At 43.0% G+C, this 17429-nt stretch overlaps 1 protein-coding gene across 2 annotated transcripts; it reads right to left on the reverse strand.

Annotated features, from left to right (window-relative positions):
* Positions 1-2323: 2323 nt before the first annotated feature.
* LOC114041199 (zinc finger protein OZF-like) lies at positions 2324-17073 on the reverse strand. 2 transcript variants are annotated; one of them, XM_027859541.1, is made up of 5 exons: positions 16777-17073; positions 15690-15778; positions 11300-11426; positions 10683-10778; positions 2324-5209 (listed from the first exon to the last, which is right to left on the reverse strand). In XM_027859541.1, the coding sequence occupies exons 2-5, from the start codon at positions 15735-15737 to the stop codon at positions 3876-3878; spliced, it is 1605 nt and encodes a 534-aa protein (XP_027715342.1). In that variant the 5' UTR covers positions 15738-15778; positions 16777-17073; the 3' UTR covers positions 2324-3875. The 2 variants fall into 2 exon arrangements, with proteins under 2 accessions (XP_027715342.1, XP_027715343.1); XM_027859542.1 differs by lacking the exons at positions 10683-10778; positions 11300-11426; positions 15690-15778; positions 16777-17073 and adding an exon at positions 7667-7791.
* Between the last annotated feature and the right edge of the window lie 356 nt (positions 17074-17429).

A 17429-nucleotide genomic window follows, 5' to 3' on the forward strand; every position in this document is an offset into this window, starting at 1 on the left:
CCTGCAAAGTATACTGCCAAGGTATTCACAATTTTTCCATCTGCTGTAACCAATGTATGGATGGTGTGGTGCTGGCTGCTGGAGATCCTGTGTTTTCTTAGTGTTAATTGTTAGGCCAAATTAGCTCAAGCAGCAAATGATCAATCCATACTTTGTTGCATCTCAGCCTCAGAGGCTACATCGAACGCACAATCATCTGCAAGCAAAAGTTGTGCACCAACTCTCCCTCCACTTTAGTCTTGGCTGGTAGCCTTTTCAAGTTAAATAATTTACTGTCAGTGCAGTAGCCGACCTTGATCTCATTTTCATCCTCATTGAAGGTATCCAACAACATGGCTGAAAGCATCATGCTACAAAGCATGGGGGCAAGCACACAGCCCTGTTTCACTCCATTGGTGACTGGGAGATCTCAAGAGCACCGTTCATCTTCCAGAACGCTTGCAAGCATGCTGTGGTGAAATTGGCATACAATATTGATGAACTTCTCCAGGCAAACAAATTTTGCCATCATCTTCCACAAGCCCTCCTGACTGACAGTATCAAAGGTCTTGCTCAGATCAATGAACCTTGTGTACAGACCTCTGTTCTGCACCTGGCATTTCTCCTGGAGTTTTTGGGCAGCAAACACCATATGGACTGTTCCTCGGCCATTTCTGAAGCCACACTGGCTTTTGGGTAGATGACCATCTTCCAGATGAAGGATCAGTCTATTAAGGAGGACTCTGACAAGAATCTTGCCACCAATGACTAAGAGAGTGGAGCCCCTCACCCCCACTCCCCCATTGTCATAAGACAACCTATTTCCTTTTCCTTTATAGAGATGGACGATGGAGGCATCCTTGTACTCCTGAGGGATAACCTCTTCTTGCCATATAGTCCAGAAAAGTCAGCTTTTGTATGAATAGTGGATTCCCTACCTTGTGAATCTCAGCTGAAACAGAATCAGCCCTAGGTGCTTTGCCACAGGAGTGGAGCCTAATGGCATTCAAATCCTCTTCTTCAGTTGGAAGTTTGGCTCGAGAGCCAACATGAGGTAAAAGGTCAGTGGCTTCAGCATTGGCTGATGAGTCTTTTGAGAACACTACGGAAGTGTTCAGCCTTTCTCTCCAGGATCATGCTGTTATCACTGATCGATATGGCTTCAGCAGCATTGAGTACGTAGAGATACACCATAGGTCTTTGGCCCATAGCCTTCAGGACATCATAAAAGTGCTTTGGATTGCTACCTATTGGTGTAAAACTATATTTGATTTGCCTTCCTACTGAGCCAAGACTCCTGCATCTCTCTAAGCTTGCTTGAACTTTACTTCTGATGGAGTTAAATTGTGCCTTCTTAGAGACAGACTAACTATCCTGCTGGTAAACCCTATGGAGCTGGGTTTTTTTTGGTTTGTTTGTTTAGCAGCTTGTGAGCCACTGAGAGTCTCTCCACCTCCCTGCCCCCCCCAATCAATTTAAGGGATTTCTCTAATAATTAAATTATTCCTTATTAAAAGAACTTAAAGGCAAAAATCTATTTTAACTGCCAACAGGAAGTTTTTCTAGCTAGCTGGCAAAAAGAGGCATTAGCAGTTGTATTGTAGAATCTTTCTAGTCTCTTATTTAGCAAAGTGAAAGCAAAGAAAATGGAGGGGAAAACATGAACATAGGCTTTGAATTAAAATCATGGCCATAATTTTTATAAATTCATTTAATTGCTCCAGAGTTTATAAATGTAAACAGATTAGTTATAAAACAGTTCCTCTCTGCCCAACTGGGGATCTTCCTTTAATGGAAAGAATTTAGGGGGCAAATCAAGACAGACTCATCAATCTGCCGCTTAGCCTTACTGCAGGCTTGGAGTGTTTGAGTGTGGACCACGAAGGGAATCCAACCTCCCATGGCTGGGGCCCATGAAGGAACCAAGGGCAAAAAATCATCAGGGTATGCACTTCTTCTTGGGTCCCTTGAAGGGGCCAGCCTAAAGAAATGGGGATCCGTGCTTCACCATTCCATCTAGGTTCGCCATAATGCAGGGTCCAAAACTGTCCTTTCTACCAAAAAAACCACTGAGACAGAGTGCCGAGCCATTAACCCTCTATTAAAAGGACTGGACCCCTTCAGTGAATAGGATCTCAGATCTTCCTCATGATCTGAGCAGACCGCTTCCTCCTGAGCCTTAGTTTTATAGTGCTTGATACCCACACGATACAGAAGAGACACAGTAAAATACAGAGAAAGTTACTTAACTTCTGTTTGCCTAATCCACTGGAGAAAGAAAGTACAGACTACTCTAGTATCTCTGCCCAAAAAAAACCCATATGGTGTCATGAAGAGTCAGACATGACTGAACAACAATTTAATTAAACATCATCCTACTGTACGACATTTTACATTCCAGTTATAATGGGGCACTTATAATGAAAATTTCCCAACAGATACATTTTGTATTAATGACAACACTATCAGGGCATGTTGCAAATAATGAAATTACTGAGTCAAAGGACGTAATTACATTTATAAATTTTTACTACATGTTGATTGCCCGCCATAAAAAAAGATTCAGCAATAGGCCTGTTTTCCCACAAGCCTGCCAGCATTGCTTTTATTTTTTTGCCAACTTGGTAGTAATAAGGAATTATCAATATTGTTTTGAATTCTTTAGCGATTATTAACTTTTCCCATTTCAAAAACCGCCTCTTCATATTCTTTGACCATTATCCACTACTTCTGCATTCTAGATGTCAATTTTTTACATGTCATATTTGTCAATTTTCCTAGTCTTTCTTTATTTTATCTGTGGAATGGAAAAAAAAATTATCTCATCTCCACAACTAAGACCAGTGCCTTATTTCATTTTTTTCCTTCTGGGTAGTAATTTTCTGGAACTCATTGTAATACTCCCTTCAATGATTTCTTTTATTTCAGTCATTACAGTTTTATATTTGTCCTAATATGGATCCTATATATTTCTAGATAAGTTAACTACCAAATAGTTAATGGATTTTGTTATCATAAATGGTGTGTGTGTGTGTGTGTGTATTTTCCCCACACACATTCTTGATCTCCACTACTAGAAAACAGGAGTTAAGAATACCAAGGGTTAATCTGCTATCTTGTAACCTTGCTGATTCCACATAGTGTCTCTATTATCTTTTAGTTGAAATAGTTGGATGTCTTACATATGCCATTTGCAAAGCATGCTATTTTGACCTCTTCATTTTCAAGTTAATTCCCCTAACCTATTTTTAACCTGTCTACTTAAACCTGCTACAACTTCCAATATGTCAGATGAAGGTGGCTAGAATCAGGTTTCTTGTTTTGTAGCTGCTCTTATCACATGTGCTTCTTGTTGGCGTAAGCTAGCTCTTGGATTAAAATATTTCAATGGACCTGTACGTGTTAATTTCCCCAGTGTATCTGGGTCCAAAAATACTTAATAAAATATGAATTAATAGCACATAGCAACATACTAAAATTACTAACAAGTGGAAGGAATTACTGGTAAGGTATGGATTGGCTTAGGCCACCTCTGAGATCTTTTGCAACTCTCAGACATTGAAAAATGTCAAGTGGTTCACTATCAGAAAGGGATATGGTTTTATAAGTGAAAATAAAATTGAGGAAACTGTATTACCATCTGCCTTGTTGCTTCATCCTAAGAACCACTGGGGTTTTCCATCTGACTTACACCTGAAACTTCCTAGATATGTTTGTCTCCCCCATTAGAATATAAGCTCCTTGAGGGCAGGGATTGTCTCGATTTTCTATTTGTAACCTCCTTCCCCTTCATCAACAGTGTTTTACACACAGAAAGGGCTTACTGTTTTTTCACTCATTCACACACTTATTCATATCAAATAAGGCAATAACTACAGTGGATATCTCTTTCCCCATCAAGTACAGTCAGTGGTTTTCTCTAAGAGATGAATTCTCTGATGTAGACGAAGGTAAGACTTTCGACTGAAAGCTTTCCCACACTTGTTGCATTCAAAGGGCTTCACTGTAGCATGAATTTTCTCATGTTCAGTAAGATTTCCCCTCTGGCTGAAGGATTTCCCACACTCATTACATTTAAAGGGTTTCTCTCCAGTATGAATTCTTTGATGTTTAGTAAGGTGTCCCCTCTGGCTGAAGGATTTCCCACATTCATTACACTCAAAGGGTTTCTCTCCCGTATGAATTCTCTTATGATCAATAAGGTGTCCACTCCGGCTATAGGATTTCCCGCATTCATTACATCCAAAGGGTTTCTCTCCAGTGTGAATTCTCTGATGTAGAGTAAGGCAAAAGTTGTTGCTAAGAGACTTTCCACATTCACGGCATTCAAAGGGTTTCTCCCCAGTATGAATTCTCTTATGCTCAGTAAGCTGTCCGCTCCAGCAGAAGGACTTCCCACATTCATGACATTCAAAGGGTTTTTCTCCAGTATGAACTCTCTTATGTTCAGTAAGGTGTCCACTCCGGCTAAAGGATTTTCCACATTCATTACATACAAAAGGCTTCTCTCCAGTATGGATTCTCTTATGTTCAATAAGATGTGCACTACGACTAAAAGACTTCCCACATTCATGACATTCAAAGGGTTTTTCTCCAGTATGAGTTCTCTTATGCTCAGTGAGGTTTCCTCTCTGGCTGAAGGCTTTCCCACATTCACTGCAAGGAAAGGGTTTCTCGGCAGTATGAAATTTCTTATTATTTGTAAAGGATGAGGTGTTTCTAAAGACTTTCTGACATTTATTACCATTAGATGTTTTTTCCTCAACATATTTTCCATGATATTGATTAAGACCTGAATGATAACAGAATGACTTCCTACATTGATTATATTTGCAAATCTTCTCAAAAATAATTCCATGATGCTTAATTTGGTCTGAATATTGTTTAAAGTTTTCTACAGGTTTATCACATTCATACAGACTTCCTTCTGTATTAACTCCCTGTTGGACAAAAAGGATTGGTCCCAGGCTGAAGTTTGTTTCAAATGTATTATGTTCATTGACATTAATCTTAGTAGAACCTTTTCTGGGGGTGACTGTCACTTGATAGGACTGCCTTTCCTGGTAACACTTTTCTTGATTTAATTTGAAATTACATTCCCAGATTTCTCCTAGCTTAGACATCCAGGAACCATTATTCCGGAGTCCTTCCTCAAAGGGCTCTCCCACAGAAATGCTCTGCGTTGAAGGTGACGCCATGGTTTCACAACTAATCTCCCGACTAATGGACTCTGAAAGAAAAAAAAAAGGTCAATATTAATTTTTCGTTTTGCTGAGAGAAAGGAAACTACTTTACAGTAAATTTTAGATTCTATCTCTTCTAAAAAGGAAAATGATTAACACGGAAAGTACAGAACAAACACTGGTGAGAATAAAACAAAATTCCAGATATGTGAGAAGATAGTAAACAGTACCTAGATGCTTTAAATAAGTATTAGTATCCAAGACAAAATCAATCACACTTAAAAGGAGCTGAAAGAACATATTGATGCCATCAAAGCACCATTGTTGTTAATCTTTGGGAAAATGACAAAATTTACAGTAAGGAGAAAGAAGTTGATTCAGGAAACTGAAGACAAGTAAGCCTAATGCCAATCTTTAACAAAATTTTGACAAAATTCATTAGCAAACTCACACACACACACGTATACATATATATATGTGTGTGTGTGTATATATATATATGTATATATATATATATATATGTATACACACATTTTTTTAAACATGCTAAAGATTCAATAACAATAAACCCTCCATAAAGATCCTCATTTTCCTAAATGATTAGATTTCTAAACCGGCTGATTATGTAGCTATCATTTATTTAAATTTCAGGCAGGTTTTTTACATAGTCTTTCAATGTGACTTTTTGGACAAGACAAAAAACAAAACCAAACCCCAATTACTGTGTTAGATAACAGTACAAGTAGGTAGTGAGCTTCAGCACCTTATCCTTACAAAGAGTCCTAGATAATGGACTAATGTCAACTGAGTTGGAAGTCCACCACTGTGATTCTTCAGGGCTTCATACATGGCCCTGTCCTATTCAACATATTCATCAACAATTTCAATGAAAACATAAAAGCTTCCTTTATGAATTGTGTAGATGACACAAAACTGTATTATGTGTTCAGTTATGGGTATGCAACGCTTTAGGAAGGGTATTGATCAACTACGTCATATCTACAGGAATGCTATAAAAACCACATCCTAGGAGTAGTTCAAAGAAATGGCCATGTCTCGCTTTAAGAAGACTTAGGAGAGAGAGATTATTTTCAATTATTTAAAAATCTGCCATGTGATTAGACTTGTGATTTGTACCTATGGTGGAAAATTAGGACCAATCTTTTCAGTCCCACAGTAAGGCCCACACAGTGAAAAAAAAAAAGTCACGATGTACATAACAACATATACCATCATGCCTGGTCAATGAAGAAGGAATAAAGAGCACAAGGCCACTGACCCAAAGCAATGCTTCAGGCACACAAACTGTACAAGCCAAACAGGAATTTTGCTGATGCCTATTACTTCCCTTTGGACTTCGGAATTCTGTGCCAACTTTCCTGAACTTACCATTTCATCCTCCAGATCCTGACTTTGGATCTGGCACTCACTCGTTTGACTGTGCTCAGCTTCCGCTGAAGTCTCTCCCCACTGGTGGCTGGACCAGGCCATTTTTCCTCAGAGGGAATCTTTCCTCTAGGTCTCCTATGACGGACTGCCTTAATCTCCAGGAGATTAGCCCAAGAGATTCTAACAGTATTATCAAGTTGGAACTCCAACAATTCTCTCCCCCTACCCATCACTCAGACAACAACCTGAGACACCTCCTGCCCCTGTAAACATCCTAGGCTGGAGGCTCCAAAGACCTTGCTGCTATATAAAAAACTGAAGCTGATCTCCCCAAACTATGCTATCAAAGAAGCATTTGCAGCCTTGTAGGAATCCAATGGGCTGCTCTAAAAACAGCCTGTACAGGCACATGGCTTATCCAGGCACCTCAATGATACCCCAAAGAGGCTATTCCAAGGCTTCTAGTCATCTATGCCCATTCTTGGGGACTCCCTAGAGCCTGGGTTGAAATGACTTTCCTTGCTACGTCATGCTGTATGAGATGAGGCAGCGTCTGGTAAAAGGGAAGTAAAAGTCCTGCTCTCTCTGCCCTTGTCAGATCTAGAAGCTGAGTGTGGATCTGGGTGCCATATTTCAAGAAGGACACTGACAAGCCGGGACACGTCCAGAGGACGGTGATGAGAATGATCAAAAGACACACAAAGCTTAATCCAGAGGAATGGGGATACCTCCCCTAAAGAGGAGAAAATCCCAAGAGGAACACGACAGCTGTTTTCAAGGGTCTTAAAGGCTGTCACCTGGAAGAGGGATTGGCTTGTTTTGCTTGATCCCAGGTTGCAGATCTAGGCACAAAGGGTAGAAGTTACAAAGAGGAAATGTAAGCCATGAAGGATCAATACTGTCGAAAGCATCAGCAAGGCTTCAAAAGACTCAAATTGGAGAAAAGAACCTTGTTTAGGTAGAAGACAAGCAGACGGCAACACGTTGAGTCATTTTAGTCACATCTGACTCTTCGTGACCCCACTTAGGATTTTCTTGGCAAAGATAACAGAGCGGTTTGCCATTTCCTTCTCCAGCTCATGAGGAACTGAAGCAAACGGGGTTAAGTGACTTACCCGGGGTCACAAAGCTAGTAAGTGTCTGAGGCCAAATCTGCATTCAGGCAGTAATCTTCCTGGTTCCCAGCACCAGCGCTTTATGCACCATGGCGCCACCCAGCGGCATACTATGGGGAAAAGTCCTAGACTTGGGATTAGAAAAACTCAATTCAAAAGGAGTTAACGTAGTCATCACAAAGGTTTTAAACAAAAATGGATCGAGAAAGGAGAAAACTGCCTGGATACAGCCCCCAAGCTAGATGCCACAGAGAATATCTACAGCAAAAAAAAAAGAGTGGTGAGATACCCAAAAGTTCATAGGAGACAAAATTTTTTTTAAATGAGCAAGTGGTAAAAATCCATGGCCTCAAACACCTATACACAAATGCCCAAAGTTAAGAAAATAAGGAAGAACTAGAGGTCTGAAGGAGGCAAATTTGGTCTCATGGGTGTTCCGAGACTAAGTGGGGATAAAAGCCATGACAACTATTACACTGGGTGGGTAGAAATTATTAAAAAGAGAAAGCACGGTGCAGTCGTCACAGAGCCAGATTTAGAGTCCTGGCTCAGACACTTATGACCTGTATGACCCCGCGTAAATCACTTAACCTCCCTGGGCCTCAGTTTCCCCATCTGTCAAACAAGAAGGTTAGAATAGATGGCCACCAAAAGGTCCCTCCCAGCTCTAAATAGATGAGCCCACCATAGGTAAAGGGAGGGTAGAATAACAATGCACGTCAATGAGGTAGGTGAGAAAGTAAAGGATGAAGAAGACAGGCGTGCAGCGCACATCTGAACGAAGATCGATACCGAGATGAACAGAAACAGTCTTCTTCTTAGAGTGGACTACAGACCACCCAGACCCAAAGAGCAAACAGATGAGGAGACTGCGGGACAACCCACACACCTGGCAGCGAGGCCTTGAATTATCCGACATCGGCGGGAGCTTTGTCTGCCAGAAACACAGCGGACAATAACTTCCTGATTTGGCATAATGATAATTTCACCCTTCCAAAGCTGAGGAACCAACATGGAATAATTCCATTACAGACAGAATTCTCATTAACAGGAAAGAACTTCTTGTTTGTGTGGAAATGACGGGAACTTTGAAGGGGGCGGGAGATGTGACCGCTCCCCTCAGAGTTTGTGACAAAGAAAGAGAAGACCACCAAGTCTGACTAAAACCCTGTTTTTGGACAGCAAGTTTCTAAGGATTCAGGGGAAAGGATGGATAAGATCCCAGGGCCTAAATCTGACGGGGAAATCAGCCTATGAGAGACGGTAGATGTTCAAGAATGAAATTCTGAAGACAAAAAGGGTAACAATTCCAACAAGGAAAAATGAGGATTATTTTTAAATAACCTGTTTAGACCTATTTAGATGAATAGGAAACTCACAAACCAACTTAAGACTTAAAAAAAAAAATGTAGAGAAGACACAAGCAAGGTCAGGTAACAAAGGACGAACATACTATAAAAGCACAGCACAGTCTCATCAAAATGCTGTGAGGAATGCTCAAGCTCTGAGACAGCCGGATCTGGTCAGAGAAGCCTAGCACAATGAAAAACAGGGTAGGTTTTTTGATGAACCCCTACTGGTTCAATACCATCTACTGGTAGAAGGAATAAGATTGCTGCTGGGGCAGGAGACCGACAAGAGAGAGAGAGATGGCCAAGTTGCTCAAGGCTTATTTTATCTTCACTTTTTTCTGAGAAGGCAAATCTTCTTTTATCAAAAACGATAAAATAAAAAGACACAGAAAATAAATGCCTTCCACTGTCTCTGGTACTGTCAAATGATACTAGAAGCTTACATGGTTTTACCAATCCTAATGCACTAAATAAGATGTTTGTATATCAGCTTAGGGGCCCTCCACCCTCTGGCCAAACTGGATTACCTGTCATCCAGACCACCTGGCCTTACCATCTTTCCTGCTGCTGACCTTTGCAGATGCTTCAGCATTGCCATCTGCCCTGCCGCCAACCCCTCTAGACCCGTAGGCATTGACGCCTGCCCTGCTGCTGACCCCTACAGGACACCAGGCCATCACTGTAGTTCAGTTCTCTTGTATACCATCTCCCCAAAAAGAATGTGAACTCTTTTACAACAGGGCCTACATGGCTTATTTGTACCTTCAGTTTACTACAGTGCTTTGCCTACATTAAGTCCTTACAAATGTTTTCATTTATTTGTTCATTCATTCATTCATTCACTCATTCTTGTGAGATGTTACAGAGAGCCTCTGTTTGGGTACTATTGAAGAAATGACTCCTGAGAAATGGTCCCTGTCACATCTAAGGTTCTGTGACCGCAGGGAAAACACTTTACAAACCGTAAAATGCTTAATTTGTACAATCTATTAATACTATTATGGAAATCAAAGATGACTTGAAGGAACATTCTGAAACTGGAAGCCAGATTGCAAGATTTTAACATCAGAATGGGATTTGAAGAAATGGAGAAGGCTACTACAGATTATATATTTGAAGAGTCTGACAACATAAAGAATGAAACAAATTGGAAGGCAGATTAAAAAACAAAACAAAACCCGGCAACGTCAAGCAAAGGTAGGAGCGCGCGCGCGCGCACACACACAATATATATACATACATATATTTATATAACATATATATGAATATATATATGTTCAAAGTACATATTGAAAACCAAATTATTAAGTAAAATACATTTGTGAAAGCAGAAGGAAAGGAAAATTTGGCAAGTTTAAGGATGTACTTATGGGACAGGGTAGGAAAGAATGGGATCCGGAATAAAAAGGAAAGAGTTACCAGTAAGTGCACAGGACTAGGAATAACAATCCTTACACTCAAGTCCCAGCAACCCCCTTATGGCCCGTTTCCACGTCGAAACACTGGGGAGGTGCACACGATGCCATCTAAGGCCCCTTCTGGATCCACATTCTGCCAGTATATGAGTAAGTTCTTGATGGCAGACTGAGGCCTGGGGAGAGCCCCCAATCCACTCTTAAGTCCTGAACTTCAAAGCTCCTTGTCATGACTCCTAACAGCCTTACCTGGACAGGCTTCTCTTGGGACTTTTCTTTCCAGCATCCATGGTATGACTCCTCTCTCCAAATGGGAGATCACCTCTGGTTTGGAAACTGGAAGCCCTGCTCATCAGGAAAGAAGTGGGAAAGTGCATTGACCAGGCCATCTCCACATTCAATCCTAGTGCCCTGCCTCTTCAGGAACTAAAAGAAAAGGTCCAGAGAGGGCTGGAGAGGACCTCATAAAATAATCAAGAAACAAGTAAAGCTGGATCATAGGGAATTTGTCCTCAAAGACCTAATCCTTGATATGAAGATGGGAATCTTTCATGCCTCTAATTTCTTGCTCTAGGGCCTTAGTAAGGAACCTTTGACCTGGAGGAACAAAGAATGGGAAATGCAGCCTTGGGGACGTTACCATAAAGCTCCTAATTATTCAGTTATATAAAACAAAGACCTTTCACCTAGAAACACAGGAGCAGAAACAACTTCTTTTAGTCCAAAATGGTTTGGGGATTGCCCCAGATTATAGCCCAAAGTCAGCTAAATATTTGAGATACTACCACGGCCACAGCCTCTAGCCAAGTGAATATGCAAAGCCTTGCCAATGCACAGATTCTGAGACAGAGAAAAGTGGACCTCACCCAAGGACACCAGGTTCCTGTAGTTCTCCAGCATCACATCCCTGTACAATTGCCTCTGGGCAGGGTTCAGTTGTCCCCACTCTTCCTGGGTAAAGTCCACAGCCACATCTTTGAATGTCACTGATTCCTGAAACAACAAACACATTCCTGTTCATCCAACGATCCTCTCTCACAGGCATCTTGGGAAGACCAGAAGTCAGCCAGTTGTATGTGGTATGGTTTCCACAATTGTCAGGGTTCTGAATATTTCTAGTCAAATACCTCCTGAAGGTCAATGTATTTAATGTGGTCTCAGACTTGCTAGTATGTTGATGATTCTGCTCTATTAATGGCACCCTATCCACGGGCACCCCAAGGGAGTCCTATGTTTTCCATTAATTTGAATGCTTAGAGCTACACCTCTACTAATTTGCAAAGTGCTGTCTTCCCAAAGCCATAACTCCTCAGAAGGATCCCCAAGTCCTTTCATGGTAACAAAAGTCCCAAGCAAATAGGAAGCTGGAATCTGTTACTTCAACACATGAAGGAGATAACTGCATAGACCACAAGACCATAAAGACCACAAGATAAAATCAACCTAACTAAGGGGCTTAGCCCAAGAAGGTCCAAACCAGAAAGGCTGGCCCCATATGTGTGCCGGAGTGTTCACAGCAGCACTTTTTTGTAGTAGCATGCAAACAAAGTGGGTGCCTATTAACTGGGGAATGGCTGAACAAGCTATGGCCTGTGGACAACATGGAATTTTACTCTATGTTGAGAAATAATATGAGGAATTCAGAAAGAACACAGGAGGATTTGTAAAAGACAGATAGATGCAGAGTCATGAGAGCATTATATCAGTGATGACGGCAACAAATGAAAAGAACAAAAGAATGCAGCTGAACTCTGAGTAACTGTAACAACTGGTCCTGGTTCTAGAGAAGGGATGAGACAAAGCCCTCTCCTCCTAACAGATGGAAAACACTGTGAGATGCAGGCTAGGGAGCGGTCCTTTCGACTTCTCTTCTTTACAAGGAGGAGTCCAAAGTTACAAGGAGGGGCTAGATCTCCAAATGACTGTCACATAAAAACAACAGGAATCAACAAAACTTACTTCTAAAAAGACTGCACAGATAGGGCAGCATAGTTCCTGGAGGGATTGAAAGCCTGCCCAGAGAGCAAGAGCCAGATAGTGGGGGCATCCAGGGTTGGGTTTGGTAGGATGTGAGAGGCAAAGGGAGAAAGGACTCAAGATAGAGGATCGTATAGTCAGACTGGTTCATATTGCAGTAGAGATAGGGAAAGGAAGAGAATACAGCCAGTGGGGGAGGTGGTGGCCTGGGCGAGAATGAGAGAGTGGGAAATGGAGATTATGGGAAGGGGCTGTAAGGCTAAGGGAAAGATGGAGAGACAAATGGTTACGACCCGATCAAGAAATCTGCCACCAGTACTGGAGATCCTTTGTGGGTGATGTAGGATCAGAGAAGGGAGGGTCTCTGTGTGTGGGTACAGGGCAGTGGAGGAGGAGGTCAGGGAAGGGAGTCGACTGAGGAACAGAGAAGTCAGGGCACAGATGTGCATGCTCACACTCCCCAGTATGAGGGCAGGAGCAGAGAGAAGCTGTCAGCCAAGCAAGGAAGAGAACGTCCCGGTTTTCCCTTCTAACATCCACCAGGATCTGGATTGAGGAGGTACACACCTTGTATGTATCTGGTTCTTTACATGCTGTCTGTTCATTAGACTGGGAACTCCTTGAGAAGCATTTCTGCCTTTCTTGGTAGGCCTACTACTTAGCACAGTGCCTGGCCCACAGTAGGGCACTTAATAAATGCCTGTCGTTTGCTTTAATGATTGACTGATTGCACCCTTGGACCCACGGATCACATGCCTAGCCTTATACTTCAAGGAGGTCAATGACAGAAAGTTACTGATACCAAATGACTCATAGCAGCACTTTGTGTGGTAAAACCATAAAGTCTGTCGGTTGAGGAATTAATGAACTATCTTTGGTTCAGGAATGTAATGGAATTTTATTTTGCCATTAGGAATAATGAATACACTAGTTCACAGAAACGTGGGAAGATGAGAATGGACTGATATAAAATGAGGAAATTAGAACGAGGAAGACAATGTAAAGATTGCAATATGTAACTGAAGGTAGAACACCAGAAATCAGATCAAATGTAATAATGCTAGCTCAAAATTGGTTCAAAATAACCAAAGTTGGGAGACAGCCTGGTGCTGCTGAAAGAGTGTTCAACGTAAAAGTCAGAGGACTTGGGTCAAGTCCTGGCTGTGCACCCTTGGACAAGTCACTTGGTTTCTCTGGGTCTCAGTTTCTTCAAATGTAAAATGAGAAGGAAGTTGGCCTGGTTGAACCACTAAGGTCCCATACACCTCTAAATCGATGATCCCATGATTCTCCCTCTTGGGAGAAAAGTGGCAAACTACAGATGAGGAGCACGACTACATCTGCTATCACTCACAGTTACTCTTGTGGGAAAGATACTACAGAGGCAGAATTAGGAAATGCTTGTGATTAAAGCAAACTGCATTAGTGACACCTTTTCTGAAGAATGCTTGAGATGTTCCAGCTAAAACCTTCCCCTTTAAACCTTTATACTCTTCCCAATTTAGTTTTCTTTTCCCCAAGCCCCAAGGCCACTCCCAGCCCCATCACATTCCTTTAATGAGCAATGCACACCCAATACCCTCCTTCACGGAATTCCCTCCTTGTTGTTATTCAATCATGTCTGACTCTTGGTGACCCCATTTGGGGTTTCTCACTAAAGATACTGGAGTGGTTTGCTATTTCCTTCTCCAGCTCGTTTTACAAAGGAGAAAACTGAGGCAAACAGGGTTAAGTGAATTGCCCAGGGTCACACATCTAGTAAGGGTCTGAGGCCAGATTTGAATTCAGGAAGATGAGTCTCCCCGACTCCAGGCCTGGCGCTCTACCCACTATGGCACCTCCTGCCCATTCCTTCCTTAACTCATTACAATTTAGCTCCAGAGCTAATGCCCTAGATACTTCAACTCACCCCATTACTGCTCCTTCCATACCTCGTCTCGTACTTCTACCCAGAACAAGCACTTCTGCTCCTAAAATGTGTGGGCTAAGGATCTATTCCAGGGGTGGGAACCTGTGGTCTTGAAGCCACGTGTGGCCTTCTAGATCCTTAAATGCGACCTTTTGACCAAATCCAAATTTTGGCCTTCTGGGTCCTTAAGTGCAGCCTGTTGTCTGAATCCAAATTTTAGTCTCAAGGCTGCAGGTTCCCCACTCCTGAATTCTACTCTTTGCAGAAGCGGAAATGAATAACCCAGTAGTATTCTCCATGGCTTTCCACAATCTAGGTTCACCCCACCTAATGCATCTTCTACTACCACTACTGAATATGAGTTATTTGCTAAGCCAGTGCAGTCTAGACACAGATAACGTGTTAACTCATGTCTAACTCAAATTATGCATCCTTCATGAATCCTTTCCTGTGCAAACAAGCATGGATATCTTCCTTTTCTGAATACCTCTGCCAACTCAACTTGGTGCTTTAAAAAAGGAGGAGTAAAGGGAAAGAAAGACATATTACCCCGAGGGAGAGATAGAGGACAGCATGTACCAGGCAGATCGGGCTGCCACAAGCACCTTGGCCACCATCTCCCCTCAGACACTGGTGGAGCCAGCCTAGCACCCTGAGCCCAAGACCTTAGGAAAAGCAATGCTTCCAACCCAGTGTCCTCAGCAATCATCCTGCAGCCTGGTCGCTGCTCCTTCAGGGGCTATAGCCCCAGCTGCTGAAGACCCAGAAGAAAGAGTTCTTGCTACAAAAGTCTTGGCACTATCATATGGTTCAACATCACAAACCGAGAAAGATTTTATCAGTAGAAATTATATTAAAGGAAGAAGCATTAGCTTCTAAGGACCTTGACACCTTGCCAGCTGACTTGAAGCTAAAACTTAGGTGTATAGTCTACCCCATTAGGATGTGAGCTCCCTGAGAGCCAAGGACTGTTTTACTTCTCTATTCTTATTTACTGCTTTGCACATAGTAAGAGCCTCTTAATAGATGCTCATTCATTCATTCCACTTGGTACTATCTTTCTAGTGAAACTGAACATTTCTTGTCCAAAAAGACGGTCACTTATCCATCTTTTGGATGGCCCCGATACCCATCTCAGCAATGAGCATGCAGCAGATCAGAATGCCTCTGTGAATTAGCTAGGGTCAGGGAGAATGAACACTAGACAAGTAGAAAGCATGGCACCAGTCTCTTGGGTTACAGCAACTGAGAAATGAAGGTGTCCTTTTTTGAGAATCTAGCTATCATTTAAAGAAAGAAGAAACTCAAAAAAGAACTTAGCTTTGAAAAACTGAAAAAAAAAAAAAAAGGAAGAAGAAACTCCAACTCACCTGGCATATGGCTGTTAGAATCATAGGGACCATTCCTTTCTCCTCCATACTTCTTTCTTTTGGAAAAACAAACCTTTTAAAAGGCAGACCTGTGAAACAGAAAGGAAGCTTTAGAATGACCAGACATGCGAACAGACTCATACATTTAGAGCTGGCAGGGGCCTTAGAGACCTTCTATTACAACTCCCTCATTTACAGATGAGGAAACTGAGGTCCAGAGAGATAAAATGACTTGCCCGAGATCACAGCGATTATAAGTAACCAAGGCAAGATTCCAGTCTAGGTACTCTGACTCCAATGTAGTCCTTTGAAATGATCACACTTCAAACTTCTAGAGGAAAGAGTGAAAAGATCACAGATGTTCAATTAGAAGGAACCACAGGAAAAATCCTCATGTTATATATCAGGACTCTGAGGTCTGAAGACTCAAAATCATACAGACAGTATGCAGAATGGCCAGGCTTCAAATACAGAGCTTCCACACATGCGCCGTGCAGCCTGTGGGAATCCTGATACCCTCCCACTCCCAGGATGAAAGAACAGGGTTATAATTTTGCTACTTGGATAGACTGAAGACAGACAAATTCCTGAAGGGCATCCACAGACCACCAACATCTGGCCCTCCTTTTCCTCTGGGGCAGAGGTTCAGCCCAAGATCCAGAAGCAGGGAGTGGGCCTGGGACCAGGCTTAACTGCCAGGAGGAATCTTCCTTCCCTCCCATCCATCCATCCCTCCATCCCATCCAGGAGGAGGGACTTTGAAATATGGAGTCTGAACGGGGGGTGTTGCAGGAAGAAAGAGAAGAAAAAAACGAGAATGGGGAAGAGGAAAAAGAGGGAAAGAGGAGCGGGGGAAGGAGAGTGAGAAGGGGAAGTAAAGTGTGTTAAAGATGGGCTCCTCTGACCTGCTTCCGTTTCCTCTGGGGCAGGAGGTGGTGCAGGGGCGAGAGCGCTGGACTAGGAGTCAAGATGACCTGAGTTCAAATCCAGCCTCAGACACTTACTAGCTGTGTGACCCTGAGCATGTCACTCAGCCCCGACCCGCCTGTTTCCTCAGCTGCAAAATGGGGCTAATATTAGCACCTACCTCCTGGGTTGCTGTGAGTCCCGAAGGAGGGGATGCTGGTAGAGAGCTATGCCAATGCTAGTTATTATTCAGAGGAGGAGGCGGAGGGGGAGGGGGAGGGGAGAGCCAGGGGCCGGTGTCTGCCTCTCTCTGTGTCCCCAGAGCCCAGCACTGCGCCTGGCTTATGGCAGTGCCAAATCAACGTTCTCTGACTGACTGACTGACTGACAAGGGAGAGGAGAAGAGAAGTGGCGCAGAAGGGGCGGAAGGCCGGCCGGGTGCCCGGGGTCCTGGGGACACGCCACACACTCCCGCGGCCCCAGGGCGCCCGCGTGGGCAGACCACCGGGACCTAAGGAACAAACGGAAGACTACGAAGAGGAAACGGAAATCCCGCCCAGGGCATGCGTGTTTCCGGGAACATTCACACCACCTTTGGCCTAGTCCGGCGTCAGTTTCTATGGCAACTGGCCGGTTCCCACCCCCTGGGCGGACCAGAGCTCTGTGCAGTGGCTTCTGGGAAACGTAGTCCCTGCACCCACAGCCGCTGCTGCGCATGCCCGGGAAAGCGCCTAGGCAACCGCTCAGTTGAAAAGCGTGACTTGCATCCAAGAGAGGCAAGTAGAAGGGTGCCAGGATGAGAAATCGGGGAACGCGAGTTCGAATGCCACCTCT

The sequence above is a fragment of the Vombatus ursinus genome, unplaced genomic scaffold (genome assembly GCF_900497805.2).
Source record: "Vombatus ursinus unplaced genomic scaffold, bare-nosed wombat genome assembly UNPS02014170.1, whole genome shotgun sequence".
In the NCBI taxonomy this organism is placed as follows: Eukaryota; Metazoa; Chordata; class Mammalia; order Diprotodontia; family Vombatidae; genus Vombatus; species Vombatus ursinus.